Source organism: Bos grunniens, chromosome 24 (genome assembly GCF_055505025.1).
Source record: "Bos grunniens cultivar Pamir isolate PY7600 chromosome 24, Bosgru_T2T1.0, whole genome shotgun sequence".
Lineage (NCBI taxonomy): Eukaryota > Metazoa > Chordata > Mammalia > Artiodactyla > Bovidae > Bos > Bos grunniens.
Genome location: NC_141188.1, coordinates 8,835,830 through 8,862,144, shown reverse-complemented (window position 1 = coordinate 8,862,144; position 26,315 = coordinate 8,835,830). Strand labels below are relative to the sequence as shown.

Here is a 26,315-nt window from a genome sequence, read left to right as displayed (position 1 = left end):
AACATGTGTAGCAGATTTTGTTTAAACCAGTCAGCCTCCTTTAAATAAGTGCCCTAAGTTAAAACCAGTGATAAGAATTCAAATTTTGGCACAGGAGTCCCAGAAGACTGAAAAACCACCTGTGTCTAAAGAAGTTAGGTCTAACCTGGGGAAAAAGGGCTGCAATTTCAAAAATCATTTGACAATGTCAACTGAACTGAAATTGTTACTTCTCAATTTGGTCTGTTTAAAGACCAATATATTACTTTTGGAATTCCCTTGTGGCTCAGACAGTAAAGAATCTGCCTGAAATGCGGGAGACCCAGGTTCGATCCCTGGTTTGGGAAGATCCCCTGAATGAGGGCATGGCAACACACTCCAGTATTCCTGCCTGGAGAATCCCCATTGACAGAGGAGCCTGGTGGGCTACAATCCAAGGGAACACAAAGAGTCAGACACGACAGAGCGACTAAGCACAGAACATATTACTCTTATGCTCTCTGACAGACGTAAGACAGCTGTCTTTCTAAAACTATCATTTTTGAGAGAAAGAAAATACAATCCAAAAGCTAAGCAGATAAATTAAAAGGAAACAATACAGTCATATTCTAGTTTCCGTCACTTTTCATGTATCAACAGGCTTTAAACAAAGTGAACCCTTCTAATCTCTTTACAATCCTTTAAAATAAAATGTTTGAAATCATAATGCTGCTGCTGTTGCTGCTGCTAAGTCACTTCAGTCGTGTCCGCTCTGTGTGACCCCACAGACAGCAGCCCACCAGGCTCCCCTGTCCCTGGGATTCTCCAGGCAAGAATACTGGAGTGGGTTGCCATTTCCTTCTCCAATACATGAAGGTGAAAAGTGAAAGTGAAGTCACTCAGTCGTGTCCAACTCTGAGCGACCCCATGGACTGCAGCCTACCGGGCTCCTCCATCCATGGGATTTTCCAGGCAAGAGTACTGGAGTGGGGTGCCATCACCTTCTCCATAAGTTTCCCTAAAAACTGAATTCTAGACTTTTCACACATGTCCTGGGTTGGAAAGGTATTTTACGGAGTCTCTTTTTTATGATAGGAAGGCAAGTGTAATACTCACTTTCTGAATTACCCCTTTACAGTCATGAGACAAGGCCAGGTTTGAAAGAATCATGAACACTGCCTGCTGAACAGCCATGTTCTCTGGAGGCACCTGGGAAGCCATCTTCAGGATACACAGCATCAGGGTGCTGCCGGGGGCCCCTCGGTGTGCAGCTTGAACAGGATGCTGTCCATAACTTGACCAACAGAGGGAACTGCAACCTTCAAAAACAGCAGCCGTCACAAGGTGGCTCAGCTTCACACTTTGGTTCAACCACCTGAGTGGTGAGCTCATCCGTCTGTGGAAGGACTCGGTCATTAACCTGTCAACTGCAATTGCCCTAAAGGCTGGTGCTGGTGACCTAATGGACTGAGGGGCTGGCGATCTCAATACAGCACTGAAAGCACTGTGGCTCCTGCCTCCATTTTACAGAAGGAAAAAATCAAGGAATACGATAATCTGGGGCGGGGGCAGGGGGAGGACAAACGCCACCAGGACGGGAGGCTCCAGAGCGGAGGCCGAGGTCAGACTCTGAGGAGTAAGCCACCCTCAGCACAGCAGTGATGAGACGGGCTGTGTACTGTCCCCAGTTCTGGTCCTTTCTGTCTTTTGATATTTGGAAAAGCCAACTGCTGAGCTGCTGAATGTTGCTAGACTTGCTGGTTAAACCTCAACTCTGTGCCCCTAAGTTTACATGGGAAATGCATACTGCCCACAGGCCCCCACTTTTCTTTTGCTCAGAGAGTGTTTTTCACAGCTTCTCCTCCCTTCCCAAGTCGTCGCCTGCCTGCCTTTCTCACTCTCAGCTGTCGGCCACTAACAACAGGGCCCATGGGAGGCGCTCAATAAAACGCCTGTCAGAGGCATTAGAAAAAGAGGCACCCCAGTGACATCAACTGTCACCAAGCCACCCGACGCCAGGACCACCTGTCATCACACCAGTCTCCTGCTCTAGAATCTATAACAGCTTAACCTATACCTGGTTTTTAAGGTCTTCCATCACACTTTTCCCTCTCCCAATTCTATTAAATCCAGTGTTCTCCTGCGGTATCATCAGGACAGTTTCTCCCTCTGTGCCCTGAGCTGTCTGATGATTCTTCTATCTCATCAAACCATTCACTCTTATAATCCCTACAGGAAAGCATACCTCTAACCAACACACTCTCAAAATAAGTGGAAGAAACACTGCAAAATGTATATTCATTTTTCTACCTTAACAACACTAGTACTTTAGTATATTACTGAAAGGCAGCATTGGGCTCAGTTTACCATTTGGGAAATTTGCGGTGTAGACACAAAGCAGTTGCAGCGCAACCTGCATCAGTGAGTCATCCATCAAGAGCCAAGGCCAGAGAGCGTGCAGGACGGGGGCCAGGTGAGCGTCCAGAGCCGCCCCCTGTGCGGGAAGAGAGGCAGGCGGAGTTAGTCGGAATAATGAAAAGACAAACAAAAATCAAAGCCAGAAAATCTGCAACAACACAGGAGACAAAAACAAAATTCATTTTGTTCTGATTGCAGAACAGAATCCCGTGGACAGGTTCAGCACCCTGCAACCAGGACTGCCCTGACCATGAGCCCCCCAGTCTCAGGAATTCCCTCCAACACTGGGTGACCAGGATATGCAACTCAGGTAAGAAATGTAGAAAAACAGCTTCTGAACACGTACATTAAGCAACACAGTAATATCCTACAGCACTGAATGAGCCCGTGCAAATGCTGTGACACAGTTAAGAAAAGGGATTCTCTGGTTAAGGAAACATGCTGATCAACTCTGAGTCCTCCCTGCCTGCTCTTCTCCTGTGTGCACATACATACCTAATGTGTGTGACCAGATAGATCAGAAGATCACTGCTTTTAAATGAGCTGAATATGGCAAAATCCAGTCAAAATATTATGCTATCTGAATAATTTTTAAGGAACTCAGTTTTTATTATGAAGATCACTGGGACAGTATTATGGATAAAATATAACTATTGGCAGCAAATGCAGCAATTTCTTCATGAACAGACTGACTAAGCAGTTTGTAGACCCATGCATGCACACACACGTGGGCGTTCGTTCAATGCCCTCACAACTTCACGGAGGAAGAGAGAGGCGAGTTGTTCCCAACGCTGTTCCCCTTGCTCCCCACTCTCCACAGGCCTGGAGGGCAGCCCCACAACCACAGTGGACGACCACGTTCACTGTCTTGCGGAGAAGACAGAGCCAGGCAGGGATGAGCTCCTCCTCGACTCCACATGGCTCATGTGGGTCTCCTCCCATCCCTCCTTCCCGCCTGGCAGGGAGGACCCGGAGTCCCTCTTCTGGCAGCACTGATCCGTCCATCTGTGTCCTGGAAAGAGCCCGCTGCCTCCTCAGGGCTCTGAGTCCATCTAGGAGGTCGTTTCTTCCTCTCTTTAATAACTCGTCCTCGATTTGCTCACTTCTGTCTATACTTAAGCACTACCTGTTAGAAAAGTCAACATATAGGCTAGCTTCCTTTACAGCTACATATTCTCAATTATAAATGATGCTTTTCATAAGCGAGCTCTTGCTGTCATTTCCCAACCATTATTTAATCTTCAATTTCTTTTCTGAACTGATGACGCTGGTAAAATTGTTCCTACCTTTGTAGCTGTGAAACCCTCAGGCACTGTGGCAGCATGCAGCCCTTCTATCCTTTATTACCTCCAAACTCTCTAGCACTCCTTACACAGTCTCATTTTTAAATTGCTGAATTTTCCGAGGATATGACCTAGGCTTTCACTACGTACTCTACTGGGAAATTTCAACAACAGTCATGGCTACAAACACCTCTATCCAGCGCTAACTCCTAAGACCCCCCAGTCTGTGCTGCTCCTCAGAGCCCCAGGCCCACGTGATCCACTGACTGCTGGCCGTTCTCCACCCCGATGTCCCACAGACGGGCAGACCCCACGTGAGCATCACTCACGGCTACATTCTGCTCAGTGACTCACGCCTACGTTACACTTGAGCCTGGAAGTTGTTCCACATGTCTTCATCAAGTCCGCCCCTCCTTCCCCGTTCTCCTCGTCACCTCTTGCCTGACCTGCACCGTCCCCCACCTCTAACCCTCAGTCCGTCACCCTCCCCAGCCCTGGGCTCGTCCCAGCGTGAAAGCTCCTCGTTGTCACACGTTTACCGACATCAGGGTGGCATGGGCGTGGAGGACTTGCTGAGTCACCACAAGAGTGACCAACACTCAGTACTGGGAGTGTGTGACACCCCTCAGGTAAGTTGGAACAGGAAAAGAAATTAAGGCTTTCTGTCCCACAGAACTACATTTATCCTCGAGTCATCTGAATATTCTTCTTTAGACTTATTTGTTATTAAGCAACTTGGAAATGCACACGTGCTTTGACCTGTTCAGAGATTACACTTTCATAGCTGGCTAATGTGTTACAAATGTGAGCACTACATTTATACCCAGTACCCAGGCCAGCATCTCGTGACTCTACAGGCAGATGCTACCCGGGAAGTGTGCCAGAGTACTGCCTGAGTGACGTGTCATGGATGAACACGAACTGCATCCAGCTGCAAGGACACCAGTAAATGTAGTAAGTGACATTACTAATGAAACATATCAATACTTAATTCTCATGGAATTGTTTTGAAATGTAAACTGTTAGGCATGTGTCCTGAGTAAATTATTTTATATGGCTTAAGGAATATGTGCTCCAAATGTTCATTTTCTAAGACATAGTATACTTTTTCCAGTTTTATCACAAGTAAAATAATGAAAGAGGTAATACTGAATAGCACATGGAACTCTGCTCAATGTGATATGGCAGCCTGGATGGGAGGGGAGTTTGGGGGAGAATTGGATACAGATATACATATGGCTGAGTCCCTTCGCTGTTCATCTGAAATTATCACAACACTGTGAATCAGGTATGCCCCAATACAAAATAAAAAGTTTAAAAAGTGGTAGGAAAATTTTTTTTTAAAAGAAAGCTTGCTTAAGTTATCTTTGACTTACTCATTTTCCACAGTGATTCTGTGTGGAGGTTAGTGCTTCAGAAGTGTCCCATCACTGACAAAGCAAATCAAAGTGTTCCAGACACTGTGTTCTGTGTAAGAGCCCCGATGGCTGTGTGAAATGACAGCACCAATGCTCACAGACAGAGCAAAACATCTCAAGGGTCCCGACAGAGGAGCTGTGCCAGGGGTCCCGCGAGCGGCAGAGCTGGGGCTGAAGACCCTGCCTGACACCAACACAGCAATACCATCTCTCCTCTGAAGCAGGAGACACCCTCATCTTCTTTCCTGTGCGTAGGACACCTCCCCGTGGAGAAGTGTCTGACAACTGCCTAGGCAGAAAAAAGTCCTGCCTAGAAGACATACACAGCCATTCACGCCATCTTAGTTAAAATTAAATTAAAAAAAAAAAAATGAAATGGCTAACAGTAGGAAAAAAGAGACTCAAGTTTGCTTTAGCTGCCTGAAGTCAAAGTTTCAGGAATGCAGTTAAAATGCTCACACGAACAAGAAATGTCATCTGGGCTGACAAACAACAGTAAGATTAGGTGCATTCTTTTCTGAAATCAACGCTGAGCTTATGAACCAATCAACCATGCATCTAAGGAAACTTCAAAGAGCTTTCCAGTTGCCCTAATTATCTCATATGAAATTTAAACTGTTCCATAACAGCACTGCTTTCAAAACTGAGAAGTAGCTCTACTTACTTTACATTCTTCATTCTGATAAAGACAGTTTCTTAGGAGCTGCATGGCAATGCTTAATTCTTTAATAAAACCATCCTCCTGTTTAAACAAAAAGCAGTTGAAAGATGTGAACAACAATGGCATATTCCACTTTTGCATACAATAGTTCCTTCTCCCTTGGGTCACCGGACACCACAGCTATGCTCTTTCTGTGGCCCGACCACCACGGCTTGGAGGGGACTGACAGGCTAACGATCTCTGAAAGATGATCACGTCTCGAGAAGCACACCCACCACAAAAAAGCTATTTCTGTTCTATCAGGCACAGAGGGACTGAGATATATGATAAGCTCCATACTTCATCTCAACAAAGTAAAGCACATACTGGCTGGTTTTCAATCGTATAAGGTGTTGGCTGACCTTCTCAATGATGAGGCAAAGGCCCTTTGCACAAGAGGAAAAAGGAAAAGAGACAAGAAAAGAAACTGACAAACATATAAGCACCTAGACCGATAAAATGATTAAATAAGGCTTTTTCTCGGTTTCTTATTAGGTGCAGTAGAAACAAGTCATTACACAGACGCTGTAATAATGGTCTTAGATATGTAGATATGTTTATAAATACACACATCTTCATTTCCTCAATAAGCTTTTGTGGCAGATCTTTTTAACCATAATTATTATTATTAACCACTGCTATTATATAAAAACTGTTATTTTCAATAGTTGAGATATGGAAATAATCTAAAGGACTATTGACAGATGATGGATTAAAAAAATGTGGTGTATATATACAATGGAATATTAGCCAGCCACAAAAAAAATCTTGCAATCTGCAACAACAGGGATGAATTTTGAGGGTATTATGCTAAGTTAAATAAGTCAGACAGAGAAAGACAAGTGCTACATGATTATACTCATATGTGGAATATTTAAAAAAACAAAAAAACAAAATAAATGAACAAACCAAACTAGACCCAAAAAACAAAAAACCACATAGACACAGAGACCAGAGGAGTGGTGACCAGGAAGGAAGGGATGAGGGGGAGGGCAAAAGTGGTAGAGGGAGTCAGCTGTTTGGTGATGGATGGAAACTAAATTTTTGGTGATGAGTAGGTATAGTATACACAGAAACAGATATCATGTAGTACAGATGAAACTGATATAATATTATAAACCAAAGTTATTGCAATATAAAATACAGTTTTCTTAAAAACCTATGTTACATCAAGTTGACAGTGAACATGCAGCTTGTCATGAGTCCAGCAGACTCAGTGCTAAAAAGAGACACTGAGAGTCACCAAAGGAAATGAACTAATACTAGGAATACCAGTTCTGCAACTGCACAGACACAGGGCAAACAGTGGCTTTACCCATTACTGGTTCTATGATTATTGTCATGAGTGAACAGTGGATAATAAACATGAAGTGTTCAGAACAGTGCCTGCCATATAGAAAACACTTAGTAAGTTATTCTATTTCTAGTGAACCTATGAAAGATATTCTTTCTGTAGAATAAAAATTTATCTTACACATCCCAAAAGGCTTAAAACAACAACATATTATATAAATCTCACTTAAAGATCTTCAAGTGAGAAATAAGGTGACACACACACACACACACACAAATAAATCCCAACGTAAACCTTCTAATGTAGAAATCCCATTAATTTATATGGCTGTACCTTTCCTCTAAAACACTCACTTCAACCAAACACGGGTGTCATTTATGAGCACAAGGACTCGAGAAATGGTCACCCCTGCCTCCCAGAGACTGAGAACTCAGTGACCTTTTTCCTCAGCGCTGCCCTCCCCGGCTTCAGAGAACCCAGGTTCAGCTGTGCATGAATGTGCTTCATCTGCTCCACGCAGCTGTCTACAAGATGGGCTGGAAGACAATGTCCAAAATAGTCAGAAAGATACTTTATTTCCAAATAAGTTAAAACTATATACAACAATCAAATTTCTCAAAAAAGTGATATTTTCTGTTTCTGACCAATTCTATTTTCACATTTTCAGTGAGACATTAATGAACAAGAGGATAAAAACACAAGAGAACTACAATGCTAAAACCCGCTTGTTTTTAACTTATTACTACTCTTTGCACATCTCATCTATGTTGGAGGCATGTGGAGTTTCAGTAGCAAAGTTACAACTGAAATTAGTGGACTTGATATTCTCTTTCATGTCAAACACCTGTGTTCCCTGAATCTGGATGAGAAATTACAACACTTCAGGGGGAAATTGATATGAAAATATAGGCTCATCTAATACGGTTGTTATTCCTATCGAAACTACATGTTTTCTTTGTGTGTGCAATATGTGCTGGTGGTTAACATGTGATTATCATGAAACTGAGTGATACGTTACATTAAAAAACTTCTCTAAGATTTAATAGATTCTCTAGAGAAAGACTCATCACACAAACAGTAGTCCACATGTGTAATCTTATTTTAAAAGAAATGCGTGTCTGGACTTCCTCCCCATTTAGGCCGCCACAGAGGGCTGAGGGGCACTTCCTGTGCCGTGCAGCCGGTCCTCCCTAGCTGTCTGTCTGTACACGGTGGTGTACATGTGTCAGTCCCGTCTCCTAGTTCTTCCCACCCTCCGCCCTCCCTTGGTATCCACACGTTTGTTCTCTACATTGGTGTCCCTATTTCTGCTTTGCAAATAAAACTATGGAATGCACAGAAATTTTTTTAAAAAGCAAAGCATGTTTACTATGTTTCTGTATAGGGGGGGAAAATTATTCTTTTTAGTGACACTAAGATTTTAAGTTCTTTACACCTAAAATAAACAGGCAGTAAAATATACAAATTAAAAACAGCTGAGGTGTCAGGTGGCTCACCCTTCAGCGCATGTCTCTGTGCTCTTCTGCTGACGGCCAGAAGCGACATCAGTGCGTTCGCAGCGACCCTCTTCAGGACATCTTTGGAGGTTTTCCCCTCATAGCACTGCAAAGAATGCAAATCAAACTGCCTTCGAGAAAAACTTAGGCTGGAGCAAAACACTTGTGAATGAAAAGATGCGTTCTACTTAAGAGCTATCACTAGTTTTCAACTGCCTCATGAAATCCACTAGAATTTGATAAATCATTAAGATTTGAGAATGTTCTGTGTGGATGAGACTGAATAAGACATTTATAACACAGAGAAGACCGAAAATCATTCTCAAAGACTAACCTCTAAAGAAAAAAGCTATGTTGAATATTAACATACAGCAAGTTTAAGCACTTAATCCAATTCACAGGGGAATATATATATATATATATATATATATATACATACACACACACACACACACACACACACACACACACACACGTAATTTATTTAAAAGGCCTCTTAGAAAACAGAAGAATTGGAGAATGATTATCAAATTCCTTTCTTCCATTATTTAAATGGTCGTAATAAGCATTGTTTTTTAATTCGAATGACTGAATAAAATTCTTACAAGACCAAGACTGAAAGTCAATTATTTAAAAACTAAACCAAATTTTAAAAAATCAAGAAACATTAACCTGAAGGATGACTTCAGTAAGTCGTTCTAGTGAGTTCTGACTTTCCCGGGTTTTGTCAAGAAGTGAAGCCACTGTTGGACTGTGGCATAAGCTTCTTTTCTCCTCATCCTGGAGACGCCTTTTTGCTTCTTCGGTCAAGAGAACAGAAAGGAACTGCAGGCTGGCGGTGTACAGAGCAGGGCTTGTGGTAGACAAACGCGCACACCTGCAGAATGTATCTGAAAGACAGTTTCATGTGTAAACGACTGGAAACATCTTCAAAATTAAAGAAGTCAGTCAAATTTATTTGAGTAACAAAGTTTATAGGTTTTTTAATCCTAATGAACTTTATTAGCACAACAATAACTGCAGTGTTTAAAGGTAAATTAAATAGTACCAAGACAACCTATTGATCAAGAAATTGATTTCATTTTCATTTTGTTCTTTTCACATAGGTTCCTGTTTATAAGAATGTGAGTGTGTGTAAATAAGGGATTATCTTAATTTTATAAGCAAAAACACCCTGAGCCCAGCAAGACCATCTCCTTACCGATCACCGCTGCCCAAGACCGGGCCAGACCCAGGGTAACATATGGGAAAGAGGCAGGGCCAGCTCGCCTCAGCAGTGCGGCCAGAAGGTTGAACAGATGAGTCCATGTCTGATAAAAAGCTGACCTTAACTCTACATCTGTAAAAAACATCAATCAAAATGTTTCGACTTATTAACACAAAGAAGAAAAAGAACCTTTTGAAAAATAAACCTCACCAAGACACTTTACTACACAACGTAAAAATCACCTCTTGCTCCCTGGGGTGGGTCTCACCCTATTCTCCATAGAGAACGCATGGTATAACCTCGCTAGCTCATTGGACGTCACTGCCACTTGTCAAACTTGCATGTAAGTAACTATTTCTGCTTTATTGACTATGCCAAAGCCTTTGACTGTGTGGATCACAATAAACTGTGGAAAATTCTGAAAGAGATGGGAATACCAGACCACCTGATCTGCCTCTTGAGAAATCTGTATGCAGGTCAGGAAGCAACAGTTAGAACTGGACATGGAACAACAGACTGGTTCCAAATAGGAAAAGGAGTACGTCAAGGCTGTATATTGTCACCCTGTTTATTTAACTTATATGCAGAGTACATCATGAGAAACGCTGGACTGGAAGAAACACAAGCTGGAATCAAGACTGCCGGGAGAAATATCAATAACCTCAGATATGCAGATGACACCACCCTTATGGCAGAAAGTGAAGAGGAACTCAAAAGCCTCTTGATGAAAGTGAAAGTGGAGGGTGAAAAAGTTGGCTTAAAGCTCAACATTCAGAAAATGAAGATCATGGCATCCGGTCCCACCACTTCATGGGAAACAGATGGGGAAACAGTGGAAAGAGTGGCAGACTTTATTTTTTGGGGCTCCAAAATCACTGCAGATGGTGACTGCAGCCATGAAATTAAAAGACGCTTACTCCTTGGAAGGAAAGTTATGACCAACCTAGATAGCATATTCAAAAGCAGAGACATTACTTTGCCAACAAAGGTCCATCTAGTCAGGGCTATGGTTTTTCCAGTGGTCATGTATGGATGTGAGAGTTGGACTGTGAAGAAGGCTGAGCGCCGAAGAATTGATGTTTTTGAACTGTGGTGTTGGAGAAGACTCTTGAGAGTCCCTTGGACTGCAAGGAGATCCAACCAGTCCATTCTGAAGGAGATCAGCCCTGGGATTTCTTTGGAAGGAATGATGCTAAAGCTGAAACTCTAGTACTTTGGCCACCTCATGCGAAGAGTTGACTCATTGGAAAAGACTCTGATGCTGGGAGGGATTGGGGGCAGGAGGAGAAGGGGACGACAGAGGATGAGATGGCTGGATGGCATCACTGACTCGATGGACGTGAGTCTGGGTGAACTCCGGGAGTTGGTGATGGACAGGGAGGCCTGGTGTGCTGCGATTCATGGTGTTGCAAAGAGTCAGACACGACTGAGCGACTGAACTGAACTGAACTACTGCTCCCCTAGCACTGGGTGACGCAATGCTGATGAGACTCTGCAGACTGCCTTTGCTGGGCATTGTGAACCACTTCACCTACCAGACCCAAAACCTGCAAAGCGATAAATGCAAAGGACTAAACAAGAATGAGCTAATGGGCAAAGAGAATTACCAAACGAATGATTACTTCATTATAAACTCTTTCAGACAACTATCATATTTTAATTTTGATAAAGAAGTTACGTTGCTTTAGTTTTCCCCACTACTAAGCTCTATATTCAGCATTTCATTAGAGCATATTTTTTAAGAATTGCAGACCTTTGGAGATTTCTGATATTATATTCTGGACTTGCTTATACTTGTTATTTAGCCATAGCTTATAAGAATAATTAACACCTAACACTCACTGTACTTTATAACATTACATAAAGAACTTTACCCTCATTTAAAATGACAGCACAGGGGAACGGCCCTTCACTATACTACGTACTTGCCTCAAACGGTCTCCTGGAGCCACTTAAAATATCCAACCTGTAAGACACTTTATGAAAAGTCTTCCAAAAACACTAGCAAAGAACAACCCAAAATGTGACCTTGATCTGAATACTTGGTGCAAAGTTAAGACTTTTTCCTCAGTATTATTTACTGTCCTTCTAAACCAAAAAAAAAAAAAAAAATTAAAAATAAAGCTCACTGTGGAGGGAGGTGGGAGGGGGGTTCAGGATAGGGAACACATATACACCCATGGTTGATTCATGTCAATGTATGGCAAAAACCACTACAATATTATAAAGTAATTAGCCTCCAATTAAAATAATTAATTTAAAAATAAATAAATAAAGCTCACCTAATATATCTTTGGTGCATAGGGTGAGAACTCGGATGATGTTTGGGATAAGAGGTTTCAGAAGCTCATCCTGAATCACAAGGTCGGGATCCACCAATAAACATGACTGCAGGAGCCGGGATAAGGAGGACAAGTATTCCAGGAGAAAGGACACCTGCCCGAGAGAGGAGATACAGTAAAAACAGAGCACATCATACGAAAAGCCCATCTCAGTGATGAAGTATCACTTCTTTATAATACAAGTTAATAAAAAGTCATAAAATATTCATCATAATTTTGAAAGACCTAAAACAAACGCACAGCAGACAAAGCATTATTTTTCTCATAAGCATGTCACTAACGGTCACATTAACAGTGTCAACTATAATTATACCAAACAAAACATCGTTTTCAAAGCCAAATTCTGAATTCTATTTACAGAGTTTAGAAAGTCTTTATGGTTTTCAAATAGCTAAACTGTGGAGTCAAAATTCTGGAAGAAGCAAAAAAAGCAATCCAAAGCTCTACAATTCTGTAAAGAAAGATTATAACATATTCTTCAAGGTATACAATTGAGGGGTAGGAGAAGTCAGCCTAACAGCCTAGTGATCATTACAAATAAAATGAAAACATGTCTGATTTTGCCCTCAACTATCCTTCAGCATAAAAATACTATTCTTAGTTTTAAAAGAACAATTAAATCCTCCCTAAAATTACCAATAAAACCACCTTTGGAATGTTGCTTGATACTAATACTATAAGAAGTATTAATGGGCAAAAATACTGGAAAAAAAAAAAACAATTCTCTGGGTATGTAATAAGAAAGAACAAACTGTGATGACTTCTCTCTCCACCATGCCCAGGCAATGCAACAGTCCATAGAAATGAACTTCACAGACACATTCCGATGCCTCTCTTTTTGTACATGTGTGCACACACACACACTCACAGTTTTTCCTCCAAGGTTACTGTAAGAGTCAGGGACTGCCAGGCATTTGTTGGGGTGTAAGTACCTACAGGGCTTCCCTCGTAACTCAGTAGTAAAGAATCCACCTGTCAATGCAGGAGACACAGGTTTGCTCCCTGGGTCAGGAAGATCCCCTGGAGGAGGAAATGGCAACCCACTCCAGTATTCTTGCCTGGAAAATCCCATGGACAGAGGAGCCTGGCAGGTGATAGTCCACAGCTTTGCAATAGATGCAGATACAACTCAGCGACTAAACAACACCATAAAGTGCCTCTATGGTGAATGGCGTCAGACTACTTCCAAAGAGTTCTTCTGTCCTACTTCTCTGGATGAAAGGTACTCCCTTTATCTAATCTGTGGACACATTTTACATAAAAGTACAGGTGGCTCTACAATTTTCCTGTCGGGTGAAATGCAAGCAGTTTGTGAAATTTAATTTCCTTGTCGCTGTGAAGTACTTCCTGACCCCTTGCTAGGCCACACCACAGCAGTTACAGTGAATCTGCCCTCTGGGTGTGTACTGTGACCGTGAACAGACAATCCAAGGGAGGGGAGAGCCTGCAGGAAGCCTGAGCCAGAACACCTGAGCTGTCAGATTCTCCTGTGAACTACAATATCGAAGATGCAATCAGCTACCTGTAGGATAGTTCATAAAGTAACTTTTTTTCTTATGTTTGAAACTCTTTAAAAAAAAAAAAAGCCCAACCAAGCGACCCCCAGCTTCAGCACCTCATGTCTCTGTCCCCCATAGAGCTCCGCTGCACGCTCTGCCTCGCCACCACAGCCTGTCTCCTCAGCTCTGCTCACATCTCACCTTGATGAGGCTTTTTCTGAGATCTCACCCATCCTCACTGATTCTTTATATTCATCTCCACCTGATAAAACCTGTAACTGTTATTCCCGTTCTGAGGATCCAGGCTCTGTGGGCAGGGGCATGCCTGCTCTGTTCACAGAGGCATCACTAGTGCCTACAGCACAATACAGTGGGCTGTATGTTCCAGAGTTTTCTGGAATGAATGAATCATCTTATTAAGGACAAAAAGGGAAGAAGCAGTCAGTCTACACAGGCCACATAGTGCAAGAGTAAGACTGAATTCCAGAAGCAGCCTGCACGGGCTGGAATCCTGGCCCTGCCTCCCACTGTGGGAGCCATCCTGGGCAAGCTCTCCATCTCTGGGCTCGTCGTTTCTTTTATAAAACAGGCACTAATGGCACTTCCACCTTCACGGAGCCCTGGATGCTCTGGCCTCATCTCCCCCTTGCAGACTCTGCTCCAGCCGCTCCGTGCTGTTTCCTGAATAGGGCAACTCTCAGGGGCCCCGCGAGGCCCCATGGACTGGCTTCCTCACTCACTTCAGGCCACACATCACTGTCTGAAAGCTCTCCCTGAGCACCTGACACAGAAAAGCCCTGCCCTGCCAGCTCTGACACTACTTCCTGTCCCTCCTTTAGTTTTTCTTCTTAGATGTCTATCTAAGACATCATCAGGCATATACGTATTTGATCACTGTCTATACTCCCAACTTGAGGGGAAGGTTCTCTGCTGTATTCATTTAGGGAAGATCCTGCTACTCGGTAGGCCCCCAATAAAGATATGCTGGATGGACAGGAAGAAAAATGGAGGTGATGGCCAATACGCAAACAAGCACACTCACAAGTGGAAGTGCTGCACTGGGCCAGTGTTTGGAAGATGATATACAGTGGTACCCAGCCTTGTAGGACGTGGTCTGCCTTACGCAGAAAGCTTGAAGAAGACATCACAGAGCAAGAGACACTGGTCTGGCCCACCTTTATTATCTCTCACCCCAAACAAATCTTGTGGCCCTTTTTAAAAATCTGATCTTAAGATATCATCTCTATTAGCAACAACTTCACTAAATATCTGTGAAGAAACAAACATAAATTTCTCCTTATTAAACTGAGCTTTGAAAATACACAGAATTTACTAAGTATTTCTACAACTTTAATTTAGGTAGAAATAACAGAGATATCCTAAAATCACAGAGGGGGAAGGTGGGCTATACAATGAACATTCCCCTTTGTCTAACACAGTGCTCAAAGGTACCCAGATCCTTGATGAAATATGTCCAGCTGGCTAATGATGGAACCAGGCATAGAATCTAGGACTTTAAACCTTTCACTGCTCTTTACTACCATTCAGAGATGTCTCCGGTTGAAATATTAAGTAACCTATTTCAAATAACCTCATCATACCATGTATACCCTAAGAGACTTTCACTCCTCTCCTGTGGTATGTCCTCCAGAACTTCTGTTTTTGGCACTGAAGGCTACAGAAAAGCACACAGACGAGGTGAGAGGGAGACGTGGGCGCTCACCTGAGCCTGAGTGTGTTCAGCAGGAAGAGACGTAGGCAGCAAGGCCCGGAGCTCCTGGACACTTGTCTCTAGGAGGGTGGCAACTGCGATGCTGTGAAGGAAGAAAAAAGCACCCTTCAGACCATCGGGATGCTTGTTACTGAAGACAAACAAATCAGAATTTACAGTTTGGATATGACCATGAACAGAACTCAAGAAAAGGGATTTTTATGAAATGAAGGAAATAAATGTTTATAAAAAGTTTCCCTAAAATATTTCAGAACATGGGAAAAGATATCATCAACTAAATGTCAGAAACCAAGAATTCTAAGGAAAATATATAATGAAACCTATTACAAGCAGAATATAATAAAGTCCTTTCAAAAGGAAAAGACAAACAAGAGAAAGAGCTTGGTGCTTATGTCCCTATTTAAAATAGGAAAAACACTTCCGAGGAAGTAAGTTCTGATTTAGAAAGTAAAAACCAAAAAAAAGAAAAAAAAAAAACAGCAAAAAAATTTAAGTCAGAAATAACAAGGATGGAAATATAAGCCTTTCCTATAAGATTCTTTAATACCTCTGTGCCCTCAACGTCACGACAGACTCTTAACAGACTCTGCAGAAGCAAAAATATTCCTAACACTCCATTTTGACCATTTTTGAGATAGGAAACGTTCAAGAAGGAAAGACAATCACCTAGCAGTTTCGTTTTCCAAGTCTAGTAGGACAAGAGATGTAAACAGACCAAAGTCTCATCTTGCTGCCTACTATAAAGGGTAAAGAAACGGACACCACTGAGAAAGTGAAGCACCACAGACTTCTTTCTCTTGAGACTGCTCTTATCCCAAAAAGAAAGAGAAAGTGCTGTGCTTTGGCAAAGAGAAGGAAGACAATTCAGAGAGTGGATGTTCAAAGGGCAGAAACAGAGAGAAATGCAAATGAACAGGAGGTGGGTATACGTGGCTGGAATAAGCAGGATGTCAGGAGGGAAGGAACACTTCACTCAAGGTAAGAGAGTATCGTAGACAACACCTCTTTTTAATCCTAACAGTCATCCCATTAACTAGTGTTATTAATGATGCATCAGAGATTAAAGTGTCTTTCCCAAGGCCGCAACACTAGTGAGAGAATGAACCACAATCAGGACCTAAGTTGGACTGAATCCAATTTCCTTGGCCTTTTAACTATACCATACAGCCAATCACAAAATCAGAAAAAGTCCGGTCAGATGCCAATTAATATTGGATACATCAAAGAACCAAATCATGATTTCCTTAAATTTTATCAGACTACTTTCTATTAAGACTTTCAGCCTATATGTTCAACCATAACTAAACAATTCCAAATGGATTTTAAAAATGACTTTTCAACCCAATGACGTTATTCTGATATGACCACTAGGGAAATGAACCCCAGAACTCCTTCACTTGCATTCTGAACAATCAGGGAGCCTTGTATCATATTCCTTTAGTGGGGCAGAGGACAAACTTCTGAGTTTTAAAACATCAGGATGGGGTAAGGGAAGTTTAACAGTTAGTGAAACAAAGCAATGCAAATGCTTTAACAGATGAAAATAAAAACTGTCCAGACAAATCTGGCAAAAGGAAAAACCTCAGTCTCCCTGCTTCCCTGGGAGTGTTTATCTCTTACCTACAGAGAAGCTCAATGAGACGGGTTCGTCGGAAAGCGCCGGCAGTGTCGCCTGGAGTGGCCACCAAGAGGCTGTCTAGGAGGCTGCACATCGCGGAGAGGAGGGGCGGGGTGACAAACACACACTGCCTGGGCAGAGGAGCAGAGAGGGGTGAATCAGGAGGAAGCCGTGGAGATGCAGCTTCACGCTGACCTATTATTGAGATAGGTGTGAAAATTATCACCATTTTGTTAGCTTGTGGTTACATACAAAATTCACAAGTTCTGATAATCAGATGAAAGTTTCTAAACGTGCTAAAGAGAGACAGCTGGGGAATTCCCCTAACTGCTCGGCACACCTCAACCATGAGGCCAGCGTGTCAGACACCCAGCTCCTCCAGAGTGTGTGTGTGTGTGTGTGTGTGTGCACATGCACGTACGCGTATGCATGTACATGCATGTTATCTGGGGGATTCCTTGGGTGCCAACGTACTGGCCAAGATGAAAAGGGCAGGGCCTGGTTTTGTGTCTCACGCACTCAGACACTGGGTAACAAACAGATGCACCACAATTCTTGTCTTTTAAACTAAGGGCCAGAAGTGTTTCTGCACTCAAAATATTTTTAGATTTTAGAAAAGTAATAAGGTACATGTATCCTCATGCTCAGGGGTAAAGGATCCACCTGCCCATGCAGGAGACATGGGTTCAATCTCTGGGTCAGGAATATCCCTTGGAGAAGGAAACGGCAACCCACTCCAGTACTCCTGCCTGGGAAATTCCATGGGCAGAGGAGCCTGGTGGGCAATGGTTCATGGGGTCTCAAAAGAGTCAGACACGACATAACAACTAAACAACAACCACCACTCTACACTAATTAACACCCCCAGTGGAATCTTGGGCAACGCCCCACAAGGAAACAAATCTTGCTGCAGTACAGCAGACACAGAATCAAAACAAGTAGGACAAACATATCAGCAAGTACAACTTCCAACTAGAATTGGTCAGATTTTGTAGCCAAATGTATTCAGGCACAGCTAAGGCTTACTGCCACCTGAGTTCTGAGAAAATTTTTCACTTTCAGAAATTCTGGATTTTAGAACTGAAGATACAAGAGTATGGAACTTTCCTAGAAGACTCGGCAAGGGACTGTTAACAAGACAGTTTAATCTGCCTCAAGACTCCCTCATGACCTTTATTTTTTATTTCTATTTTAAGGAAACATTCTATTTTGAATAAACCAAACTTACACAAAACTACAAAAAAAATTCCCGAGATACCCTTACCCTGACCCATAAATAAGATTCCATTTATATGAAACATCCCAAACTGGCAAATCTATAAAGAGGGAAAGCAGACTAGTGATTGCGGCAGGATGGGGAGAGCAGGGGAAATCAGGAGTGACTGCTAGCAGGAGCAAGGTTGTTCTGGGTGATAAAAGTGTTCTACAATTGACTGTGGTGATGTTTGCACAACTGTGTGAGTACATTAAAACGAAGGAATTGTACATTTATAAAGAGTGAACTGTATGAATGTGAATTATTATCTCAAAAAAGCTGTTTAAAAAACAGTAACTCAACATACTCTTAGAAATAAATGTTTGTGAGATTTGTTATCAAATTTCATTTCATGCTCTGTGTTCTAAGCTACCTAAAACAACCTGAGTTTGCTTCTTTTGTTCTTAAGAGGATCAAATGAGTACTTTCTAAAATTAAACATTTTTATATGTTAACATGAATTACTAAAAACCAAACTGGGACACTGTTCAGGAAGTTCTGGAACAAACACTGTAATGAAAATTCAGAGTAAAGTCTTAGACAAATATTTCTGAAGTTTTAGACAGCATTTTCCCTGCAGATGCTCATATTTCTGTGTTTAAAATTACCTTCTTTTTAGGTAGTATATTCATTACAGATTAGGGACTTAAAGCTACTGAATAAAGGTCTATCTACTGCCTTAGAAGAAACAAAAGCTAGCTGTAATCTATCAAATATATAAAGTGTGAAGCAAACAGAGCTGGCAACAGTCCCTAAAATAAAGAATAAAATTTACACATTGTCATTAATAAAAATAAATCCTAGGCTACTCATCACAACCTTCTTATAAAATAAGGACTCAAAATATTTTGTGTGCTTTAAAACGAAAGCATAGGCTTTGAAAAATCCTTATGACCCCACTTCTCATCACTTTCAAGTGGATTCACTTTTCAAGTGGCAAACTGAGGTGTGTTCCCAAAAGAACAGAAAAAAATGAAGCTAATTAACATCTATCAGTTCCTTGATTCAAATACCAAATACCCATTATTACCTAATAAGGAACCATATGGCAATCAGACTACTTGAAGGCCAAACTCCCATTTATTAGTTAAGAGTATTTGTTTGTTAATTTCTGATGTACTTATTCTATTACGTTCTGTGACATTTCATTTTGTTCTTATCTGGACGGCTTGTTCTACAATTTAATTTGGTTCTTTTATCTAGACATTTACTTTCAAAATATCTGTCTGGACCAACTTTTCACTCTTCTTCCTGAAAGTAGAATGTCTTCCTAAAAGGATACCTTGGGCCACCAGCTGGTCGTGTGTGACTTCAGGGTGAGGCACCATGGAGAGCACAAGGGACTGAAATTCAGCACTGCCCGAAGAAGCTGCCACCTAGGGATCAGCAAAGACAATTACTTTATACTTGGAGCACTCACTGGTTAACATCACCAACTGGGAAATGAAACACCAGCAACATACACACAAGATATCCTCACACAAAAAGATTTATCACAAAAGCACACTAGTTAGTATAACTGAAAAACACTCCATGTCTTGAGAGTCATAACAGTTTTTGGAATGGCATTTTCTGCTTCTTAGACCTGTTATAGTTTATGTAAATCAGTTAACTTAAAGGAGCAAAGTTTTGATTTGAAACTCATAGAGGATTTTAAGGTCCTGATAAAGCCCATTCCCAGGCTTCCCCAGTGGCGCAGCAGTAAAGAATCTGCCTGCAATACAGGAGATTCAGGAGATGTGGGTTCAACCCAGGGTCGAGAAGATTCCCGGAAGAGGCATGGCGATCCACTCCAGTACTCTTGCCTGGATAATCCCATGGACAGAGGAGCCTGGTGGGCTATAGTATATGGGGTTGCAAAGAGTTGGACACACGACTGAAGTGACTGAACATGCACACAAAGCCCATTCCCACTTAACGCTCAAATGTTGAGAGGCTAAGATGCATACTACTTTAACTATAAATTGTTGTGTCTTTAAGGTATTTTGCACTTCTTAATTCATAATAAAAGAGTCTTTTTAGTTTCAAATGGCACACACAAATTTAAATAGTGCCTATAAAAGAATTAGCAGAAGTATTAAAAGATTTTTCTCTATCTCTTCGCCTGTCACAAGTGAACTGTTTTTAAAAATTAAGAACTATACTGACACTGTACTTCAGAAAACACTCTACAGTGTTAGATAGAAATTTTCACCAGAATTTCTATCATGTTTTTTGGAAACACTAAACAGGATAGAAATTCTGCAGAAAACAAACAGAATTTCACATGTAGGTTTACAGATTATAAAAATTATAAAGCTGAAAAAGCCCAAACTGTCAAGCACCTCCTGTGTAAAAATTACTGTGTTCTCCCATCAGTTTCTTTTCTCTGAGTCAGCATAAACTTCCCATATCTGGGTCATCTCCAGGTCCATGCATGCACGCAAATAAGTTGTCAACAGAACTTAGGAATCAACCTACCACAAACCCAGACACTGTACAGCTCACGGTATCTGTACATTGATTCCGTATTTGTCCTAATCCTTAAAGTAGGGTACCTTAGACTTGATTTGACAGGATGAAAGCAAAACCCAAGGTGATTTTCATTTGAAGTTTCTGATATCAAAAAAAAAAACAAGAATTTGAAGAAAATGGCACATGAAATTAATAGTTTTTAAAATTCCTCTTTCAACTTCTGACCTCGATCACCTCCCACCACTTGAAGTATGACATTACAGCAGCAACGACTAACCGACAGAAAGCTGCAGCCAAAAGCTGTAAGCTGAGTGGATAAAGTCGTCTACAGATGGAGGCTAGATAAATCTCAGTCTAGATAAATCATTCATAAATAAGCATGTATTAAATGTCTTATTTTATATAACATTAGATCCACATAGAAAATCTATGTGGAAATGTTTTAGGGGAAAACCTAAAGACATTTTAAAATTATATCTGCCTATAACTGGCTATAAGAGATGTGTTTAAAAAAAAAAAAAAAAAAGAAATGTTCCTGTCAATGGACATCCAGATAACTTTCAGTCTGTGAAGCAACAGTCACACACTGAGACTGACATCACAACCATGCAGGAGCCACCAAACAAGCCTGGCTCCACCCACGAGCTCCCTCGGCTATAGGGGAAAAATTTAAGAGGACGAGGAATTGAAATCCTCTATCTTTTCACTGAGCATCGCTTCAACTGACAAACACTCAAGCAGTCCTCTCTACTGATGAAAATGAAGATTACACTCACTGCAGGAAAAGAAAGCCTCTGAGGACCCACTAAATACCTGGCTCATTAGAAGAACACAACAAACATCAGGCCTTAACAAACACTGGGCTCTTCCTCAGTATCAGCCGAAGAAGGGACAAACAAATTTTGAAAAATATGATTTTAGAAAATATTTAATGGCTGCATTCTAACTTATCCCACCCCATATGATTGATAAAACATAAGAACTTCTTTCTAGACCAATATACTGTGTTTTAAAAACTGACTGGGGTTATTTGTATTTCTATTAAACAATCTGCATTTTTAAAATTTGCTATATTAGCATGAAAGTATTAGTTGCTGAATCATGTCTGATTCTCCGTGACCCCATGGACTATAACCAGCCAGGCTCTTCTGTCCATGGAATGCCCCAGGCAAGAATACTCAAGTGGGTTGCCATTCCCTTCTCCAGGGCATCTTCCCAACCCAGGGATCGAACCCAGGTCTTGTGCATTGCAGGCATATTCTTTACCATCTGAGTCACCAAGGATTATTATTTTAATAGGTAAAAATGTATTAAGCTGACTTGCTCTATACTGTCCTCAAATCTTGCTTGCTTGAAAATAATCTCCAAAGGACATTCATTTGATCATATTTAATAATACACATAGATATGTGAATGTGTTATTTGTCATCCTGGTCTATAAAATAACTTTTAACTACCATCGAACAAATGTCAATTCATATTTCTCTAATATCAATTATAATGTTTCATAACATTTCACTCTGCTGAAGTATCTTTACATCTTTATAGCTATTACAGATTCTCTCTTCAAATCCATAAACCCAGACTCAGGTCTCCTGGTTAATCCCATCTGGTCACACCAGTAATCAAACTTAAGCCTTCTCCCACACTCCAAACAACTCTATGCATTTTCTGAATATCTAATGCTTCCAGCACCACACAGCTTGGTATTCAGTTATTTTCTAATTATGCTTTATGTCTCATCTAGACTTTCAAATCTCATATGTGGGCACTGAATTCTAAGACATATTTGAGTATCGTTTTTAGCTCCTTGTAAATGCGTACATAATATAAAAAAGAAGGTGTTGATCCTTTAAAGCCCATCTCAATTGCCACTTCTCACACAAAATCACTCTCTATTTCATCATTCCTTTTCACCTAATCTCACTGCACCCTCACTGTCGCATCTATTTTGGCACCAGTCACATTTGCTTTGTGGTGAAGGGGCATGACATCACGGCCAACTTCTGGATTCAAATAACGCTCAACCAGTCAGCAGTGCTGGAACCCTGCACAAGACACTTACTCATTCCATGTATTCATCTCTTCTTTTGTAAAGTAGCGATAGTAAAAACGATTTTCAGTTTTTTAAAGGGTAGGAGGGCCCATGAGTAAAATTTCTCTATAAATGTTAAAATGAAATCAGCTTGCCTTAAATTAGTGCTCCAGAAAGTTTGAAAGAATCACATATTTCACAAAGAAAAGCTCAAAAGGAAATGACCCACATGTCCTTTACTTTGAAAACTGATAAAACAGACATAATTCTGCTCAAGATCACAGAAAAGACCAAACTTTAGTGTTAAAGCTGTTGATACACACTGGTATGTCTAAGGCATAAACACCCATCTAGTTCGAATATCTCTGAGAAGTAGAAATGTGATTCCAAGAGGGAAAACAACTGATGCCTGACCCCCCACTGCCACCCCTGCCCTGGGTGAGTTGAGGAAGCCATCTCTAAAAAGGCTTTATTTATAGGGCAATATCCCCCAAGGTAACAACGACACTCCTTACTCTATCTGTAATTCACAAAGCATACGAGCTGCAGTCACCTACACCAATGTTCATCAGATAACAGCACTCAGGTACCTAGTGCGGCACCAACACCAGACAACGGCCCGGCCACACTGCACTGCGTGGCGTGGCCCACAGCAAAAGACAGCGCTCTCCTTGGAAAGACAAACCCATCAACAAGCTGAATCTTTTCTCAATTCTGGAAGACATACAAAACTATGATTTAAATAACCAGAGAAGCTTATTAGCAAGATTTACAGCCATTTAACTGATACCTCAACATTTTCTTATATCTGAGGAAGTGTTAGTTGGTCTGGGTACAGACTGCTTAGGTTTAAAGTAACACTGACATAATGAATAAAAACTCTCCACATTTGTCTCCTGCTGGAAAAAAAAAAAAGATATAGTACCTCTGATATGATAAGGAAAACAAGACAATTCATAGAACTGGAGTAATTAGACTAATTTTTGTGAATAAAAGTTAGCAATTTGGTGAATAAGTTACCAACAATAAAACTCTTCTGTTTGGAAACCAAAAAAGAAAGAAAGAGCTGACTGTAAAAATTCTAACAGGTACTATTAGTCTTTTGAGAAGTAAGTTTTACATAGGACTATACAGAAGAATTCTTAACAACATTGGTATATACTTCTCAAAGTCTATGTGATATCCTCACATAAACAAGTTAAAGACTTGCATTAATAGTTCAGTTCAATTGTTCAGTCATGTCCGATTCTTTGTGACCTCATGGACTGCAGCATGCCAGGCTTCCCTGTCCTGGATTAATAGAGGTGCTTCTATTTTAATTATTATAATAAGTGACATATTTACAAAGTGTTTCTCAGAAGAACTAGTATCTTAATCTGTAAGGTTTATATATTATTATAAAATAGAGAAATATAAATGCTTGATTTGCTTTGGGTTTTTTTTAAGTCTCCTTATATAGAAAAAATACAACTTGGTTATCTACCAAGCAGCTAAGATAACTCAAAGTTACTTAGAGCAATTACTATTTACTACATACCTTCTATAAACAAAGAACTGAAGTATGTACAGATTTCAAAGTTAGCCTATAGCCCTTTAAACAAAAAGGGTAAACCTAAGAATTACTATTTTTAAGCACATAATTAACACTGTCCTTCTATGAACTATTTAAATAGCCAATTACTACGGTTCCCTTTAGCACTGAGTCATATCATTATTTCTCTTACTGAAACAAAGATACATACTATTTCTAGCTTGCAAAAGAGAGCATCACTCCTACTAGAATTGGGGTAATTATTCCATTTTTCTAAATAAAGGTTCAATTTAGCACTAAACATAAACTCTTCTGAGTCTGGAGGCAGGGGAGGGAGGGAGACTTAAAACTTAGCAAAAAGTACCACTCTCTTGAGAAACTGCAGGAGGTGAATCTCATTAATTCCTGTATAATTATTTAATTCTCATATTATTTTTGCTCCTGGAAGCAGCGGAGTCAAACCTTTGCCTTCCTAATTGGTTCTACTACACAGCGATTATTCCAAAAATACACTGCAATGTTTTCCAGTTGAGAATAACTTTGTATGCTTCCAAAACAAATGAAACCTAGCATGTCATTATTCAAAAATAGTGTCTCAAACTTTTTAGAACAAAAAAACTTATAAATAAAAAGAAAGAAAGGCAGGCAGATGTACATAAATTTCAAGCATTTCAGATAATTAAGACAAGCTCCTATCTGATACAAGTATTTAGAAATGTGTTTAAAGTCATCAGTACCACACTGGAATCACCTGAATGGGTCAACATTCTTCAAACTGTCTGGTCCTTAAGCAAAATTTCAGGGTAATCAAGCACTGCTAATCACATGGGGTCTGTTCTCTTCTTCAGCTACTGTGTGCTCAGTCATGTCTGACTCTGTGCAACCCCATGGACTACAGCCCACCAGGCTCCTCTGTCTGTGGGATTCTCCAGGCAAGAATACTGGAGTGGGTTGCCATGTCCTTCTCCAGGGGATCTTTCCAAACGAGGATCAAACCCACATCTCTTACATCTCCTATAATACTGGCAGGCGGGTTCTTTACCACTGCGCTACCCGGGAAGCCCTTTCTTCTGCTACTACTGATAAATATTTCAAAACTTTTGAACTTCTGTAAAAAAAAAAAAGGTAGAAAACAGGTTGAAAATTCATCTATAAAATTATATTTAGTACACTTATTTGAGCCAGGTAGAACCTAGTTCTAGGCAGACAGCACTTCAACTAAATCCCAGTTGCCATGGTGGTCGTAACCTGATTCTTCACATCCATTCTTATCCCTCCACTATGTAAATGCAAATTTTTGCAGAAATTCAAAATGCAGCACTTATGCGTTCTTTGGAAGTACCATTGTTTCCGAGGTAGAGAGAGAACTTGGATCTCGATCTTGACTGGACATTCGAGATGGAGCCCTCCAGAACTTGAACGAGTCATCTAAACCTGTGACAACAGGAAAACTGTCAACATCAACGGTCTTCTGGGCATCTTAACAATTAACAGCAGGAGTAGTCCTTACATGAAACCAGTCCAGAACTAAAGAAAAAAGTATGCCTAATTTTTATCATCCATAATTAATTAATATATACAGCATGTTTCAATATGCATAATAGTTTAATCTAACATAATTTATGGAGAGCACCAGTTCCCAAACTTCAAAGTGTAGAAGAATCAAAGAGAGCTTATTAGAGAGGTTTCCTGAGTCCTATTCCCAGAGATTCCATTCCCCAAATCAAGGTGGGGCCGGGGGTGGGGGGTGAGGGGGGGCGGCATACATTTTCATTTCTAACAAGATGGGAGCAGATGTCAGTGCTGCTGGCTCCGGGGCCACGCATCCAGTGACATCAGCACAGAAAACCCAAACAATCAAAGGGGTAGCTTTCCACAGGGACATTTGTTTAGAATGTTCAGAAACGTCATCAAATGTCTTTCTCCTCTTAATTCCTCCAGGAAGTGAGCAGAAAAGTGAGTTAGAAACTTACACTTAAGTATGTCAGGGTAAAGAAATTTCATGTTTACAATTTACTCTTAAATGGTTCAGAAAAAAAAATATATGCATATAAACAAATAAATTTTTCTTATAT

General features: G+C 40.8%; 1 protein-coding gene across 8 annotated transcripts in view; it reads right to left on the bottom strand.

Moving 5' to 3' along the window:
• Window positions 1-26,315, bottom strand: part of RTTN (rotatin) — a 120,637-nt gene that overhangs the window by 11,920 nt on the left and 82,402 nt on the right. For 5 of the 8 annotated variants that reach the window (XM_086372188.1, XM_086372189.1, XM_086372191.1 and 2 more), the window contains 12 exons: window positions 25,583-25,674; window positions 19,503-19,596; window positions 16,968-17,160; window positions 15,339-15,429; window positions 12,057-12,210; window positions 9,769-9,906; window positions 9,240-9,457; window positions 8,568-8,673; window positions 7,510-7,607; window positions 5,742-5,819; window positions 2,326-2,452; window positions 1,075-1,277 (listed from right to left, as the gene is read on the bottom strand). In XM_086372188.1, coding sequence (XP_086228314.1) covers window positions 1,075-1,277; window positions 2,326-2,452; window positions 5,742-5,819; window positions 7,510-7,607; window positions 8,568-8,673; window positions 9,240-9,457; window positions 9,769-9,906; window positions 12,057-12,210; window positions 15,339-15,429; window positions 16,968-17,160; window positions 19,503-19,596; window positions 25,583-25,674 — 1,592 coding nt within the window. Of the gene's footprint in view, window positions 1-1,074; window positions 1,278-2,325; window positions 2,453-5,741; window positions 5,820-7,509; window positions 7,608-8,567; window positions 8,674-9,239; window positions 9,458-9,768; window positions 9,907-12,056; window positions 12,211-15,338; window positions 15,430-16,967; window positions 17,161-19,431; window positions 19,597-25,582; window positions 25,675-26,315 lie in introns of those variants that run through there. The other 3 variants (XR_015153399.1, XR_015153400.1, XR_015153401.1) reach the window with 3 other exon arrangements.